Source organism: Phaethon lepturus, unplaced genomic scaffold, assembly GCF_000687285.1.
Source record: "Phaethon lepturus isolate BGI_N335 unplaced genomic scaffold, ASM68728v1 scaffold26524, whole genome shotgun sequence".
In the NCBI taxonomy this organism is placed as follows: domain Eukaryota; kingdom Metazoa; phylum Chordata; class Aves; order Phaethontiformes; family Phaethontidae; genus Phaethon; species Phaethon lepturus.
The window spans coordinates 59,414-77,025 of NW_010534436.1; the positions used below are offsets into that span (position 1 = coordinate 59,414).

At 44.6% G+C, this 17,612-nt stretch overlaps 1 protein-coding gene across 1 annotated transcript in view; it reads left to right on the forward strand.

Annotated features, from left to right (window-relative positions):
* Positions 1-13,823, forward strand: part of LOC104619605 — a gene marked incomplete at its 3' end in the record, with an annotated part of 46,685 nt that extends 32,862 nt beyond the window's left edge. Inside the window, exons 5-6 of the mRNA XM_010285534.1 lie at positions 8,599-8,694; positions 13,791-13,823. Coding sequence (XP_010283836.1) covers positions 8,599-8,694; positions 13,791-13,823 — 129 coding nt within the window. The remainder of the gene's footprint in view (positions 1-8,598; positions 8,695-13,790) is intronic.
* Positions 13,824-17,612: the final 3,789 nt, after the last annotated feature.

Genomic DNA, 17,612 nt, shown 5'->3' on the forward strand with positions numbered 1-17,612 from the left:
ACACGGAGCCATAAAAAAGGCCGTTTAAAATTTAGCAGGGCAGGTAATGACACAGATGACACACCTTGAGACACACTGCTGCGGAGGAATAGAGGCAACAATGGTTGGGCCACGTTTGCAAGACAAGTGAATTCCTTCTGGGTCAGGATATTTTTATCCTTTTAAAGTCTGAACTTAATATTTACCGACACGGGGAGTTCTCCTAAAGGCTTGGCTTACGGAAAAAGGGAAGACGGAAACTGGTGTGCTTGCGAGGAGGAGGAGAAGTGAGGATGCTGACTGCTGCAAGCAGTGCAGGCTCTTTGCTCGGTCTTCTCGTCTGCAATTTGGTGAATCCTTAAAATCGGGCAAGACACCTGGAGCTAACTGAGTGTCTGGCATTTTGAGGAAAAGGCTGTTGAAAAAAGCCTACCTATTAAATAAACACACCAAACAGTCACGGTTCCTGTTTACTCTTTGCTTCCATCTGAATCCAAACCTTGAAGCTTCCTAGTAAATCCGATGTGCAAAGATTTTGTACCAGTGTCACAAGCTGGTCCCATCCCAGCCCCTTTCAGCCCCTTCATCAGGAACAGGGTATTTGTACCATAACTCCATTAAATTCTGTTTTAAAGTGGAAACCCTTAATCCGCACAACCTGTTCAGTGTCAGAGAAGAGCTCTGCGACTTGCGTCATTAATTTTAATGAGGCTTTGAATATTCCAAGTAATATATACCAATATATGCAGAAAAACAGTGTTTTCAGGTTACTGATGCATCTTGCGGGGTAGCAGCACTGGCTTATAGAAAGTCAGCAGAGTAGAACTGCTGTGTATTTTTATTTTACAGAGATGCTATGATGAGGACAAGCTGATTTCAGTGATGCTGGATGATTTGCAAATGAGCTGCTTAAAAAATTTGAAATTTTTGATGCGATGTATATGAAAAACCCTGCATATTTGAACATGTAGCTGTGAATGAGGACTTATATTTAATCTGATAGTGTGTTTGACGATACGCAGTTGAGGTGTCGTCGTAAATAACGAAAGCCAAACTGCGAGCGTTTAGAGGGGAATTGTCCTTGTTTATTGGTTTAATCGTTGTTGTGCTATTTGTAAAGCTGGCATAGGTCACAGGAGTAGCGTGAGAATATGCTTTTATGCATTATTTGAGAGTGTACTGCGTGGAAAAGCCTGAAATGGATGAATTTAATAATTCAGACTTCTCCATCATCATTCATAATATTTGCAGATGAGCTGGTTCTGTATATTACAGATACTACAGATTTTTTCCTACTGTACTCAAATTATTCACATTATACAAGTCACTGCAGACAGCAGCTTCGAAGTCTGCCGTGATCCCGTTCTGACTTCAGGGGAAAACAAAACAAACAAAAAAAAGAGATAGATTTGAATTATCTAGTTACCGAAATAGTAATAAAAATCAAGCATGTTCAGAAGAAATCCAGGAGCTGAGTAATGTCATGTTTGCGTTCAGATGCAGGAACTAACCTGAGGTGGTTGCAGCCCAGGTTTCCAGGTATTGTAGTGACACTGGCACGGGTCCAAGGGAATGCTTTTTGATGTGTCGGGCACGGTTCGTTCCTGCAGGATTTCTACGAGCTGTTTTGGCGCTTATTTCTCTTTCCCCGCAGGACTTGTATTGCTTGTACACGCAGGCGTTGGGAGGGCTGCGGAAATGCTGTCGGCGTTATGCTGTTGTTGTGCGTTTGTCACCAAGGTGGATGTTTCTGGCTCGATAACGTAACCCCGAGCAAAACTGCGACTGGCGGGGCAGAGGGACGCTGAGGTCTCGTGCGGCTGTTTCGGCTTCTCATGGTGTTGGTTTGTGAGTGCAGGTGGATTAAAAGCTCTAATTCTTCGCTCTCTGAACTCTTCCCACAAGTTGCTGACTCCACGGTGAGGTAGCTGGGTCCTGGGCATCTCCAGAGATGCCACTGTTGAGAGCTCAGTAACTTAGTTAAAAAGTATTTTATTTTGTCCATTGCCAACATACTAATTTTAGGGCAAAAGCTGCTTCATCCCCAGTTCAGTCACCTCTGCTGCAGGTGCTGCAGCCCCTGGGAGGATGGCAAGAGACAGCGAGAGCAGGAACCTCTTCATCCCTTTCACTTGATGCTACGGGTGCTACTAAGTCAGCACCCAGGTGGAAGATGAGCCTTTTGTTTGCAGCGTGTCTCATAGGCTGTAGTTGCAGGTGATTCTGGGCTGTCCTCGGATGCTCTGGCTGTAGCTGTTATCTCTGCCTTGCAATAGTATTGCTTTTCATATTGGATAAAAAAAATAATCTCGCTGTAACATTCGGTCTTCAGAAGTTTTAAACATCTTTGCGGTCACTTGAAGGCAGCACCGCTGCTGAAAGAGGAACGGGAGCAAACACTTGGGTTTGGGGAAAGGCAGGACGGCTGCTTCTGCTGACACTGTGAGATTGTGCTGATACGCAGCTCTCTGAAAATTAAGGCTATTCGGAAACCAAAGCTTCAGGAAAAATAAAGGTACTGTTTTTTAGGAGGGACAGTCCTGAAGAACTGCTCTTCTGGCGTGCGCTTGCCTGCGGGTGAGTCTTATTAGGTAGAAATGAAGATAACGGGTTTTAAATTGTAATCCCCTTACTTTTTAAGAGCTGAAGCCTGAGAGATTCGTCTTTATTGGGTACTGCACAGTTGCAGTTGTTTAGATTGTACAGTGATTCCATTGCAGGCTGTGGGAGGGCCAAGCAAACCCAACTCAACAAATAAACCACGATTCAGAATTAAAAGCCGCATCCTTGCTGGCACCGTCCTTCCGCGCTGTGAACCGAGTGGCGGTTTATGCTGCTGCCGGGGATTTCTTCACCGGCATCCGAGGCCAAGCTCCCGCCATCCAGACCAGTGACCCAGGGGAGAACTTTCTAGGAGGCTCTAAGAGCAGCCTCAAGGGCTGGTGCATCAACACAGCCAGTCCTGCGTTCCCTGTTGTGGTTTTCCTCAAGGAAAATAGTTCAGCAGCTGGAAGGAAAACTGAGCTGGGTTGTTAAAATTGGGGATGAAAAGGAAACACCTGTGCGATGATCTGGCCGATGACTCCCGTAGCGCTCGCGCCTGTACCTTGCTCCAGGGGCAGTGGCATTTTGTGTCGGGGGCTTGTATAAATAAGAATTTCGAAATGTAGGGACGGGACCCCTTGGAGTAACACTCAGTGTACTTTATACTAAGTGCCCACCTGGTGCGGCTTTTGTTAGTATTTAGCGTTTAACCGGGTCAGTGAACGTCTTGGTAAGAGACCACTGTCGTGCAGAAATCTGTTTACACGCAGAGAAACACGTGTGGTTTTGTTTGGGGGTCGTTTGAGGGCAGAGATGGATCTTGCAACAGTTTTAGCCTGTTTTCATCCCATGCATGCTTTTGATATTTTACGTCTCAACGTAAAATGGTTCAAAATGGTTTTGAAAGTCCGTGCGGTGACGCTTTCAGTAAGCTTTTAGCTGGCTCCTCTCCGTTCGTGGGTGTAGTGATCTGAGCCCTCAAACGAGGTATAAACCGCTATGGCAAGGTATCATATTTTTTAATTCCTGTGTGGGCATCGCATTGCTTTCTCTCGTGGAAAAAGTGGCCTTTGGGGTTGCTCGGGGATAGCCGAGGGCTGCCTTTGGCCCCAGCGTGCTGCGTGGTGTTATAAAATGTTTTGCTTACGCTGTCATGTTCCTCCCAAAGAGATTAAAGCTTTTTGCTGGCATTCAGCAGAGTTTCAGCTCTCCCCGGCCAGGAGCACGGTCGCTGCGTTGGTGTTACTGGGAAGAAACTGGAAGTCCGAAGGTTTTCTCGCCCAAGGTCACAGCGATAGCGATGGTAATAGAGCGGCAAGCTCCTGAGTCACGGTCATGTGTTGGAACTACAAGACCATTTCTCCTCCTCGTATGTAACTTCAGTAAATATAGACTCGGCCGAACCTCTTCCCTAAGTCAAGAGAGGATTCAAGAAACAGCGACAGAGCTTAACCCCTTCCCACGCCAAACCCAACGGCGCTGCCGCAGGCAGTAAGCTCAGCAAGCGACACCTTTCTGCCTGGGGATTTCGGAGTTTTCTTCCCCCAAAAAAATTTCCACCGGCTGCAGGAGGCAGAGCGCTGCGTGACTCAGCGTTTTCTGAACCTGATGTGTGTACTTTGCCTGTTTATTCCCAGTACAGTCAGTACCGAGGGAGTCATGTTTCGCAGCAGGCTCAGTGTTTATTAACCAGCTCGGGAACTGATCTAAGAATAACTTTTTTCATTTGTTTTATTGGTAGGGATTTTTTTTTTTTTTTTTTTTTTTTGCTTAGCGCAGTCAGCAGCCCAAGGTGGAAACTGCACAGAAAACGGATAGAAAGGGTTTTCCCCGGCAAGTTACGGGAATACATAAACACACGACGATTACTGCCTTCCCCCCATGAATAGCCACATCTGAAATACCAAATCACCAAGATGAAAGCTTTAAGGGAAGCAAATTGCTCTGCCTCGAAAGTGGAGCAGCTCAGCAGCCGTCCGTGCTGTTCCAGCTCGGGGTGCTGCAATTATTTGAACTCCAGGGATTTCGACACCAGCGTTTAGATGCTTCTGAACCAAAATTTTTATACAGAGCAATATTTGCTTCCCAGCCTTCCCCTCCGTGGTAGTTTATTTAGGGGATTTTTGGAGCATTTCGTTGCCGATAACTTCATTTGCTCACCTCATCCTCAGCATTTTAGCCACAGCGCATAAAAGCCGCATATCTCCAGCGTGACTGCATGTGATTACATTACTTTGTGTACCTATTTAGGTGCTTGGCACAGAAAAAAGTCCTTTTGACAGATGAATAGATGCGATACTTCTAATCAGCTGACTTGTCTGAAAAGCAATGGAGTGCTGTGATTTATTCTGTCGGATGTTTTGATAGTTTATTTAGGCTGCCATGTACTTAGATGTGAACTTAGTACCCGCAGAAATTCATAAAGCACTTTTTTTCCTCCCCTTTTTTTGTTTCCCTGTTACGGTTTTAACACAAATACCAGTTAAGGCACACCTCCCTCTGCTTTGAAGCGTGCCCAGCAGAAGCATTTGTTGTTGTGTAATAGTTGTGAAACATGTTTATTTAGGTGATGTTTGTTGTCTCCAGAGAGATTTGTATTGCACTTGTTCTTCAAGGCTGCAGTTGTGAACCTAGCACCCGGAGCGGTCGTCTGGGTTAGAAACAGCCCTGGTTGTCCAAAATTACTGTGTTTTGATGACAGCTTAAGAGCAGGAACCCTTCAGTGGCTGCTATTTAAGCCTTCGTATGCTTTTTTTTTCTTTCTTTATAACTTAATTTTCCTTATAGCCTATTCTGATAGGGTTTAAATAGTAAAGCAAATTTAACACTAGATTGCATCGTCTCGCATTTGCCTCTCAGCCCTACTAGTGTCAGAAATGACATCTGTTGCCAATGAGGTGGCTGTCTTTGGCACTGTATTTGAAAATGCCTGCTTTGCAGTCTTTCTGCGAAAATTCATAGGTTTTTAGGCTTAATGATAGCTGCACGTCCTTTCTTTCAAATTTCCTTTTGCTTGGGTGATTAAAAGAAAACTCAGGCTGTTTTGGAGGTGGGCAAGGACCTTGGGGGTGGCATGGAAGTTACATCTGACTTAGGCTTTGTTTTGTTGTGTGCAACTTGAGCCTGAAGAAAACATGTTTCACGAGCCTGAAGAGGAGGGAGAAGAGCGGATATTTTCCTCCCCTTTTGCTGTGATGCTACGGGAGCAGCAATTAAAACCATCTGGGGTAAGGTCTCTTCTCTTGAGATGCAGAGCTGGAGGCAGAAGGAGCTGGTGGTCAACCGGTCCGCTGAAGATGTGAGTGTTCATAGTATTTTCTGACACAGTCACCTACCCTGCGTGCTGGGGTAAGAGAAAGCCGCTGATCCTCCAAGGGGAGAAGCCTTAATCTCCTCTTGGGCAGAGATCCCAGATGCAGAACGTCAGCAGCGAGATACCACAAATGCAAGACAACTTCTCTACGTTGCGGATAAAAAGATACCAGAGTTTCCCCGCATCTCGTTAGTGCTTGATTATTCTATGCCGGGCTGCGATCTCTCGTTTTCATGGTGTCATTGCTGCTGCGAGATATGGTACATACTGCTCGTTATACAGCGTTGACACGAACAGCTCAAGCAGAATCACACTTGTCAAATAAAAGGGGAAAATATTTGATGCTGCATCTGACATCTCAAGAAATTAGAAGACTTCTTGTGAATTAGTTGTTAACGTGACTTAGAGGTTTTGCCAGTGGTAAGAAGGGAGGGTAGCGCTGGCTGGAGAGGATTAGACCGAATGAGCTCCCGGAGAGGAGGGGCGGTGGAAAACATGCCCTGCTTACCTGCCAGAGGTTGCTGCTTGCAGAGCAGGAGCTGATTAAAGCATTTAATTGCTCTTCAACCAGAGCCTTTGCTGCTGTATTGATATAAAACTACTACAGAACAACATTCTTCAGCTAAATATTCTCCCAAGTGTGCCTTGGCATCCTAAATCACAGCAAAAATCTAGCGATACGCTTGGAGACAGACATTTTTATCATCTCTCTGACCCAAAAGGCAACGTGAAAATCAAGTAGAAAAGAACACAACGTCCTGCTTAGTTAGCCTGTGTAGTAGGAACACCGTCCCTAAGTGTCTGGGACTATTTTTGGGCTATGCTCAGTCCCCTCATCTCCTCTGCCATCTTCTGTGGTTTGGTTTTTTTTTATGTTCTGAGACTGGATAATTCCTTTGTCAGATTGTTTCTAAACTATATTTTAATTTACCTTGCATTATATTTTAATCAGCAGGAGATTAAGTGAGGATTTTATGTCTAGAAAAAGAAGAAAAAAAGAGTAACAAAGAGACCCCAGCTGTCTCCTAAACACTGCATGGGACACTGGCCAGCGGGTGCTGGGACACTTGGTGGTGGATGTCTCTCAGCGATCAGGTGTACTAGGTGCTCTTCAAAGTAAGGCATATTCTTGCTCCACAATCATCCTACACTTGCTCATATCGAAAGGGCTGAAGAGGCTGAGCTGTGGGTGAGGTCTGTGACTCTGCTGTAGGACTCAGCCTGGAAGGTGAGGAGTGAATACACGCTTTACGCAATAGCATACTATTATGCCCACTTCATTTTGTAAGAAAAACTCCTCTTAAATTGCTTTCGTTTCCTTTAAAGCATACATCTTGTAAGGATGGGTTGACTCTCCTTTGAAAGCCGGAACGTGCTTGATTATACTCAACGTAGTTTGCTAATTCAGACTTGGAAGTTCTGCAGGCTTCAGGACTGAGTTTCTTTCTAGAAACAACATGTTTTGTGTTGTTTCCACACCACTCCTTAAGCTATTTGCCTAAAACTGAGCTTCAGTCTTTATGCTGGATCACCTCTCTTGAGAGCTGAAGTTTTATAAGTTTCTTTCTTTCTTTCTTTCTTTAATACAAACAGGTTTGACCTACCAAATATAACTTAGTTTTATTGTTTAAAGATTTAATTATTAAAATCAAATATAGCACAGTTCAAATCGAAGATACCCTAAAATGTGCCTGAGGGCTGGTGCAGGGAAACCTGTTATCTCAATACCACATTATGGACTCAAACGGTTCCCTTTGTTCCTTAGACCTGCTCTTGAATTTTAATGCAAGCGCCATGAAATTCAAAGATGAGAAGGGATTCTTCAGCAAGACTTGCAATGTGAATGTGTCATAATTCTGTGTACAGAGAGGTATTGCAATGTTTTGAAGCATATCTTCTCCCATAATCCGTAAAGTGAGCCCAAAAACCTTCTCCCAGAGGACACCTGAGACCTGATGAGCTGCTTTATTCATCGAGTAAATCTGATGGTTTGTAGCCAGCAGGCCAGTTCCTCTTGAAAGTGAAATGCTGCTGCAGGCTAGTGGCTGGTTTTTACACCGTAACAATAACAAACAATTTAAGCAAAAAAAAGTAAGTTACAATTTTTGTGTTCCAAAAAAAAAGGAAAAAGGTGCTCTGAAAAGCGAGTTCTAAATGTCTCGTTGAAATGTGTAATCGGCATAACTCTGCAGCTCCAGTTTATTGTTACTTTGGGCACATAACATGGGGGAGAGCATCTGGTGGTATAAATTGTTATAGCCCATTGAAATCAGTGGAACTATGAAAAATTTACACAACCCGTGGTCTGCCTTACATCTGCGGCGATTTCATTGTGTGGCGAACACTTAAAAGCAGCAGCGGCTTGTATTAAACGTGTTCGAGGTGGTTTCTTGTCGTTTGTCTTATTTTGGCGGATTTATCGGCAATACCTAGAGTTCCAGCGGTCCTAGGAAGCGAGTTCAGAGGAGGCTTGCGCAAAGTACGTGGCGGGGGGCTCGGACAGCGCAGGGTTCCGGTGACACGGTGTTGTGCTGACGTGCCTCTTCGCTATGTTTTCTGCTGTGGCACTCGGGGAGCTTGGGGTAGCGTTGACAAATTGGTTGGGTCCTTGTGGGAGAAGGCTTTCTGCATCGCAGTCACCTATGTTGTCTTCAGCTCGGTGTCAGTCAGCAGTCCACCTGATAATGTGTTCAGTTCCTGTCTTTTGGGATGAATCATGTAGTAGACTTAAGTTTTTATTTCCTTTTCTTGTTCCCCGGCAGGCTCCTTACCCCTCAGGACAGAATGCAGCTCCTACCACGTTGGTGTACCCTCAAGCCCCTCAAACAATGAACACCCAGCCTCAGACCCGCTCGCCGGTAAGGGAGCCCATGTTTCCATTATCCTGTGTTCTTTCTTCCTCATTTGTGTGTTTCTCTGTGTATGTGTGTGTCTGTAGCGCTTGGCCGGTTCTCTGGAAGGCGTGTTTTTACTGAACTGGAAGCACGTTCCAAGTGGCAAATCGTGATTGAATTTTTTAGGCGCTGTCCTGGTAGGATACTTTTCCTTTTAAAGTGGCTTATCAGAAAAGAAGCAATGGAGGGATTCTCATCTACGTTCAAACAACATGATTTGTTTTTAGCATAGTTGCTTTCAGGTTCACTTCATTTTAGAGTTTAGATTAATTACCAGAATCTTTCTCTTGTCTTTGTTGCTTTTATTTTACTTTTTTCGTTAAGGAAGTATTTCATAAAGTGATAGACCAAGGATCAGTAAACGAAAGCTATTTTCTGCAGCAGCACTCAGTCTCAGGTGGCCTGTGGGCATTACCTCCGAATCAGTGCCACTGGACCAGTTCTAACCATTTACTGCCTAGTAAATGGTTTTATTGGTTGTATTGTAATACTGCTCTGCCATTGTAGGACTTGGGTTCCCCAAACGAGGCTCTTTTTGGGGAATCTCTGCTCGTAGCACAGTTCCACGCGATGCTAGGAGACCCTTCTAGGACATCAGATGCTTAGCCCAGCTTCTAGAGGCATGATAGCTCACCATCACGATGTCTCAAGCCTCAGCCAAGGGAGCAGCAATCCCTGCGCCTTTTGCGAATCCGCATCTGCGTCGTAACGCTTTCAGGTTACCTATAAAACCACTGCACCGTTCCCAGCACTCTTCTCTTTTTAGAGTAAGATGAACGCTGCTGAAGCGTGGCAACTGAAAGCCTCCGAGACAGAAGTCTTCTGTTTGCCCACGCAACAGGTATATAAATACACGCACAGAGGGCAAGCTTTCCCCCCACGTGCCGCCGCACCGATGCGCTTGCCCGGCTTCTGGAGGTTTCGCCTCCAGGGGATTCGCAGGAGTGTTGGTTCTGAGGCCCATTAACCTCTGTGTTGATGAACAAGCCAATTAACATCAGTCTGATGAAGTTTCTGTGATGTGGACAGCTGTGAATTTGTAACTGGATCCTCCCCCACCTCCTTAGTCCCCTGTTCTGATCAGTAACGCAGGATACTGATGGTAAAAAACCCCTCTTTTCTCTGTAAGTATAATCATCTACTTTAATTGTTGAAAAACACAGATAAGTTTATATGGTTAGAACTGGAGCAAAAACCTGACTGAAGAGCTGCATCTCTAAACCAGTTTTTTTGACAGCCCAGCAGAACAGTGCCAATACATTGCACAGACAACTGGAAGAGGAGGAAGGTTTTGGAACAGAGTCCGGTTTACAGGTCCCTGGCTGGAAGAGGCTGGATAAAATACTGCATTGTAAGCAATATAACAAACTGTACTCCTTCTTGCAGGCAATTGTGCCGATGGCACTGTTTTTATTTCTTCCTTTCTTTCTTTATTATTTTTTTTTTTACCACATCTTTTTTGTTGGCTGATCTACAGAAATGCACTGATTTTGCTGCTTTGCTAAAAGCATGAGCTACCGTGGCGGTTTCTGCCAGGTTCAGTGGCAACGCAAGGTCCAAAGTTGAATTGCAGTTGGGCGGGTCTGACCTGGTGTAGGACAGAGACCAGGGGCACTTTGGGTTTGCTGCTCAACAGATAACGTCCTCAGGAAATTTGGCCGGAAAATGTGTCAAATTGTAGGGTTTTGGGCCCGTTCTTGAGGAGGTATCGAGGAAGAATTTGTCTGCAATTGTCAGCCATTTTTCTACTCTTTTTTTTTTTTTTTTTAAACTCTCCTGAATGCAGTTTTTGCCATCCGCTCTGCTAGTGACCGTTTCCACCCCCATTACTAAAAGCCGCACCCATAACATCTCATTACACCTCCCCACCCCAAAACAAATGCAAGACTAGCCTGGTCCTGAACTACTCTTGCATTTTGTTCTGGACTTGATTTACTGTTTTGTTTTGGGTTTTGTTGTTTTTTTGTTGTTTTTTTTTAAAGTTGTTATTTTTTAATTTATTTTTTTTAACTGTCTCTCTCTGGTGGTGAGGGGAGGGTGAAGAGGGGACGAGGAAGGTGGTAGGATGTCGTTACCATCCCTAGGCTTCCACAGCACAGTCCCATCCGTCACGCAGCTGGTGCGGCTGGTGTGGGTAGGTAGGCTGTTGCACCGACGAGGTTGATCCTAACCCTGCTTCCTCGAGCAGCCAGAGCTTCCTCCATCCTTTTTCTGCATCCAAGGGCCATTGGCAATTGCACGGTTCAGGCTCTTCTGTTCCTTCCAGGACAGCTGCCTTTGCAATCCAACTGGCTTCATGTTTTCTCCCCGTTAGCATCGTAGCATCGCTCCGATAGCACGAATTTCAAAGTGCGGCTCCAGCTTGGGGGAAGGAAAACGAAATCAGAGTCATTCAGCCCTACTGAAAATTACCCGTTAGCTCTTGCCGATGCCAGCCCCGAGCACCGGGTGATTTTAACACAGACTCTCCAATTCTAGGAGGTCTCGCGATCGGAGAGGGTGTTTGAGCGATCCAGAAGCGGTTATTTTCAGAGAGGCTTGAGGTGTGCCAGCTCAACATCAGCAGATAGAGAAGGTGCCCCGCTGTCCACAAAGCAGTGAGCAGGACCATAAAGAGCATGGGTGGCAGAAATGTTGGACCCAGGTTTTGTAAAGAAGTTTTCCTTTCTATCTGTTATGTTCATCGGACAGAGGAAAAAAAAAACAAAAACCTCAAAAGTGCCTATTTTAATCTGAGCCAGCAGTGACTACAGTTTGTTCTGTTGCTTACACCTACTAATGGGAATAAATCCTATCAATCTGAATTATTTAAAAAAATTTTAAAAATCAATAGCCAGTAGTGACCAGTGCAAAATAGATCAGGGTATTTTTCACTAACTTTGAGGGGTTTTTTGTTGTTTGTGGATTTTTTTTTTTAATTTCTTGTAACACATATTACTTTTCACCATGGAATATACTACAGCTTCTTAAGATACAAGTTTCCAGCTCCTGTTTTAAACACAGTGAGAACAAATCTTTTCTGTGGAACAGTGATAAGAGAGGTACTCTCGCCCTGAAATTAAGCGATGCAAGGTTTTTGCATCCCATCGTTCTCTTTTTGATGAACTTTTTTATTGGTGTTTAACATGGAGAGTGTAGCCCTGCCGGAAAGGCTTGTGTCAGCCCTTCCAGGGTAAGCTTTGTTCCCTTTTCTCAAACACAAGACATCGGAACTGGTTTTGAGTTCTTCCTTTAGGAAAATAAGGACTTGAAGTGCATTCACCTCCTGAGACTCGTCCAGGTGCCCGTTTCTCATCGCTGTAGGACCCATCGGCAGAGCCACAGTCCTCTTCACACCCTGAGCCTTGGGAGGATGCTGAGAGTCTGAGTGCTTCTGTCCCGTGGTTGCTATTAAAATAGAAATTTTAGCTCTTTAGTCTTACAAGATGATCATGCTTTGCTTTTTTTTTCTTTAAGGCTTAGGGAAAATTTTCAAGGGTGGGAAAACACTGTTCGGTGAATGAGTGCAGGTCATTCTTTATAAACTCTTGTACTAGAAATAGTCCATGTGTGCATATTTTCTTGTTTCCGAAGGTTTTTATGACTTTTCCTCCAAGTGTCACGATGAAGTGAAGGTTGAAGGCATATGTAAACACCGGTATTAGTATAGACGAGTTGTTGGAAATCTTAAATATAGGCAATTGAAATGTTTATAAAGGAGAAAATCAGCTGGACCAGTGAATATTTATGCTTCGCTTCTCATGTTTGATGGTATTAAAATAGCTGGGAGGTAGGGCTGCAAGTGAACCCTGGTCCACTTTTTCTTACTGAGAAAACCTCTTAATAAGAAAATCAATAATTAGTAGCCAGTTTTGATCACTCTTCTCAGGCAGAAAGTAAAAGGTACCGAGTCCCTGTAGCATGAATCAGCAGAGGTGGACTGTACCGTGTGCTTCGGCACGTGCTGGACGTTGCTAAGCCATCACAACTAGCAACAGGTAGAGGCATATGGTGGGTAAAAAGCCACCATGGGATCTAGTTTCATTTGCTCCATTTAATTATTGGAGCTATTATCAATAGATTTATCAGCTCTCATCGTGGAGCTTTGCTGATTACACTGGGAATTAAGGGTTTAAAGACCTAACTCAGCTTCTGGAAGAGGATACCTTGTCATCTTTATTTCTATTTTCCATTTCTTGCATTCATTTTTATTTCTATTTTAACAATCAGTTACTTATTGGAAAATGCTTTTAATGTTTATTGAGCATGTTAAATTCTGATTGCTTTCCTCCGTGTGTAACCCAAGTGGGTGGGAAGTGATTTAGTAACCCGAGCTCAGGGCTGGGAACCAGGACCTCCTGCACTCAGCCGAGCTCTACCGCTGACTCCTTCAGCTCCCCGGGGTTAACCCGTCTCCTTCGCTTTCGGATGGGGGTGACAAATCCAACTCATTAAGGAGGGTAATGTGATCATTATGGGCGGGGGGGGGAAGCCTGAAAAACGAAATTGCACTGTGTGTAAGTGCAAAGAATTGCTGATCTTTGCCTTGCAGGGACTTTCCGGCGACCCCCTCGCCGGCAGGACACTAGCTGTGCCTGCCTGGCTCTTAGCTGCTCTCCGGCCATGAGTCTCCATCCTCCGCTCCCACCAAATATTTGGAACGGCTCTGAGTCCAGCTGCTTTGACCATATCCCTCCACCTTAAACAGTTTAAAATTGCCACTGCTGCTTGTTTTAAGTTGGTTTTTGGTTTGGTTGGTTTGTTTTTTTTCCCAGGCAGGATAAAGAATGCCTGCATTCGTACCCTGTAGTGCCTTTAAAATAACTAGCAGCTTTGGCTGTTTATCTCCCAGCGCTCGAGCAGCACACTTCCCCCCGTAGCGATGTTCACTCGTTACATCTCAGTACCTGTCTGTCACTGTCCTGCAGCAAAGCTTTTGACTGTTTTGTGGTTGTTCGTTCTGTTGTTTTTTTTTTTCTTGTGGGTTTATTTTGCATAGAGTGTGACATTTTGGTTCCGTTGTGGTGTTTCTGACTCTTTGTGCCTTTCCTTTTGTGTTTGTTTCTCCCGCCTTTCCTCAGTTTGCAGCGGGGCCTCGACCTGCCCATCACCAGGTACAGTACCCTGCCCCTTCATTATCATCCTAAACTAATTGGCTGGGGGAGGCGGGTGGTTGGAGGTGGTTCACCCACTAACTCAGAACGAAGGCTCGCTTCAGAAACCAGCCCCGGTAGTAGATACTAGCACGCGCATAACCCCGCTAACAAGCTGCCTGCAACGCAGACTTAACACTTTTAATTCTCGATTGGTGTCGCTGCACTCATTAACCACCCCACTTAATGCCCTTTCCCTAGGAAAGGAGAACCTGTAGAGATGGTTGCCAGGTATTCGTGAGATTTGCTTGCCTTTTCAAGTCGCTAGAAACTTTGCGGAGTAGTTCCCAAACTAGTTGGTGAATTAAGTTGCCTGAGCTGAAGATGCCAACGAGAACCGGGCGTTCACATCCCTGAGACAATCCTACTTTTCAAACTTGGAGCGAGGCAAATGACTTCCCAATTCATACGTTTCTTGTGTGATACGCCTGGTTATCCGTTATCATTACGCTGCTTCGTGTTATTTTTACTCATCCTATGAAAGCCAAACATTTAGGAATCTTTGTAGTATTCCTGTTGCATGACTTGGGACTCCGTAAGGAACGACTTAATTAAGAAGAATGAAAAAATTAGGAATAGCTTTCTCGTGAAACTCATGGGCAGCGCTTATTAGGATGGCAGAAATACCCAGAGGACCTCTTCAGCGTTGGGACAGATGCACAGGTCCCATCTGTCCTAGTCAGGGTGTCCAAAGTTGGCTTTTCTATCAACTCCTACATTTGTCTTTGCCTAACCCCTTTTCCCTGGGGACTGAATTTTGCTGCTTCTTGTAGCTTTTGAGGGGACAGAGGTGGCACTGGTGGGTGGAAGGGAAGAGGAGAGGCATGGCAAGTGCGGGAAAGCTTTCCCAGAATCAGCTGTTTCGGTGTCACTCTTCCTTCTCTTGGCTTGGAAGGAACCAGTTTGTTTCCACCAAGTTAATGGTGGGGGGGGGAATCCCATTAATTCCAGTGATGTCGGGGCAGGGGCTTGAGTCATGGCAGGTTTGTTCCAGGAGAATTATCTCGTTCTCACTTTGCTCCTGTTAGTCTGAGCAGTTTAATACTGTAGAGATGAGCACCTTTGGGAAAGTGCTGTCTCAGGAGAGCAGGTACGTGCATTAAGTGGGCACAGACACTCAAAAAAGCCGATAATCTTTGTTCCTTCCAGCTCAGAGAGCAGCATGGAGGCAGGCATCCTTCCAGAGCAGGACAAAACAAGGCTTAAAAAGTAGAATGAGGCGTTTGCACTTGTTTGCTTGCAGGCAAACGTCACATGAAAGAGAGAGAGAAATTATTTTTGTGCTTGGCAAGGGATTGCATTGACAGGCGGTGGTGGAGGAATGTTTGCAGGATTACTGGGCAACGTAGGGGATGACGGAATTAGTATCTTGTTTAGATACTTTTGTTCTTGACCTTAACTTCAGGTCTGTGTTTATATTACGCGATACCAAAAATGCATTGCTGTTCAGAAACTCGTTAGTTCTTTCACAGGTCATTATTAAGGCAAATTATATATTCTGTGTGAGCTGTTCAATATTCTCATAAAAATTACTGAGCTCACTGCGAGCAGATTTTGGACCACAAGTCTCGAGGCAGCACAGCCTTGGAGGAAACTATTTCAGCGCTTGGTGGCTTTACTGGTATGACTCTACCACTAATCTGTCATAATTTGATTTAAAACGTTCTTTTGGACCCAGTTGTGACCCTGCCTGCAGGTTAAAAACTTGTAATTTCCAAGTGTTTTCCTGATTTTATCACTACATATTTAACTGTGTTGCAGTTAGATTTTTGACTCGTATTACATTTGAAGTCTGCTTATAATTATCTGCGAGAAGCTATCACTGTTAGAAAAACATTTCAGGCTTTATTCCTAGTTATATCCGTCTTGCGCTGGACCAGGACAGGCACAGAGGAACCTGGGCTGTCGATGAGCTATTTGTTTCTTTTAATCCAAAAGTATCTGCCCATGGTGTGGATTGGGGATGGAAAGGGGGCTTTTGGCCACCAACCCGTGCAGGAGGGACACGGCTGTTGAAGTGAGTTCGTCCCAACTTAAGAGGATGCTTGAGACCAACATAAGTAATTATTCCCACGTGGGAAACTTTTAACATGCTTAAATTGTGTAACATAAGCAGCAGGCTTCGAGACTGAGATTTTGTAACCTAAAAAGTCCAAAATAAGTAAATCGACCGTAGTGGTGTTAATATTTGTTGCAGCAACCAACATGGTCTTCTAAGAAAGCAGCAGCCAGATGAGGTTTGCAACGATTCCTGTGTTAGTCCCAGCGTGATTTTATTAACGTATGCCTCGTATTGATTCTGTCTCTTCTTCAGTCCAACAATGGATCGTTCTTTAATGTTATTTCCTGTAATTATTAGATCTTTAAAGTACTTAAATGAGCATGATTTAAGCACCTGAAGTTGACTGGCAACTTCATAAGCAGGGTTTTTTTGGGATGGGAATGCCTGCCCTGGTGGTTGATAGCCAGTTGACTCTGTAGAAGGTGTCATCAAACTCTGTACAAGAGAAAATATTAGAATGAGATTTAGGACGCTGTACTAATGGTGGCTGAAGCCAAATGAAAATAGCTGTGGCGGTTCTGATTAAAAGTAAAATCTGTATCAGTAATCCTTGATTCCAGTAACACGGCTCCCCGAGAAACCGCTGAAAAGTCTCGTTCTACAAGCAGAAAGAAAACGGGCCCTTGCAAGTGTTTTGTGGCAGTATTTTTAAATGTACCGGCAACTTGTGGTTTGGTTTTTTGGTGGGTGTTTTTTTTGTTTGTTTGTTTTGGTTTTTTTCTCGAAATGCTGTAGCAGACTTAGCTACTGCCCTGCCTGGGCTCGCTGCTCTTTCCCACTTTCTCCACGGAGCATCCCTTTTCTTTTATTTCTAAGTGAGGCTCTTGAGTCACTTTGTTGCTTCTGATCCTCACGAAGCACAGTTGAAAATAGCAGTTTTCTTCTAATCTGAAGTCCAAAATGTAGAATAACCCTTAATTTAAGAAATTACTTCAGGAGCATATGGGTTATTTTAAAATGGATGCTCAGAAGAGGCCAGTGTAATTAAAAACAGAAATAAGAGCAAGTATAAACTGAAATGTCATAGTTTTCTGACTTATAATTGTATTTGAGATTAGTTTACTGGTTATGGCAGACTAATTTAGTTTGAGGTTGCTGCTGTAGTTTGTTCCAGTTTTAGCTTGGGGTTACTCGAGTTCTTTTGGGTATAGCTTATGCAACAGAAAGCTGGGTTTGGCCGTGTGCTGTTGTTAAAAAGCCTTGTGATTTGGAGAGGTTGGGAATTTATGCCCTGAGCTGACTCAAGACTGACCATTTTGTAGCTTTTTGGAGTATCTCGAGTTAGAGAGCAGCTGGAACCAGCCGCCGTAATTATTTCTCGATCTTCATCCATAAGCGTGGAAAGGAGCTACCAGTTTTAAATGCCACGGCTGACACAAAAACAGGGTTTTCCCCCCCATTTTTTCATTTAGTAATTGATACAGCTGGGAAGGGCTGAGGCAGGGAGGAAGAGCAAGTCCGGCGTCGTGCACCAAGGGCTGCAGTAGGTTGCTGGTGGCCAGTGGGGAAGCAAGATGTGGCCCTGCAGGGTTTCTGCTGCAGCTCCTGCTTCTGGCACCAGATCTTTACATCTCAGGGCTGCAGTTCCTCAGCCGAGCCCTGGTGCCTGTGTTCAAGTTCAAAAGGTCAAATATAAGGGAGGGACGGGATGCCGTCCGGAGGGACCTGGACAAGCTGGAGGAATGGGC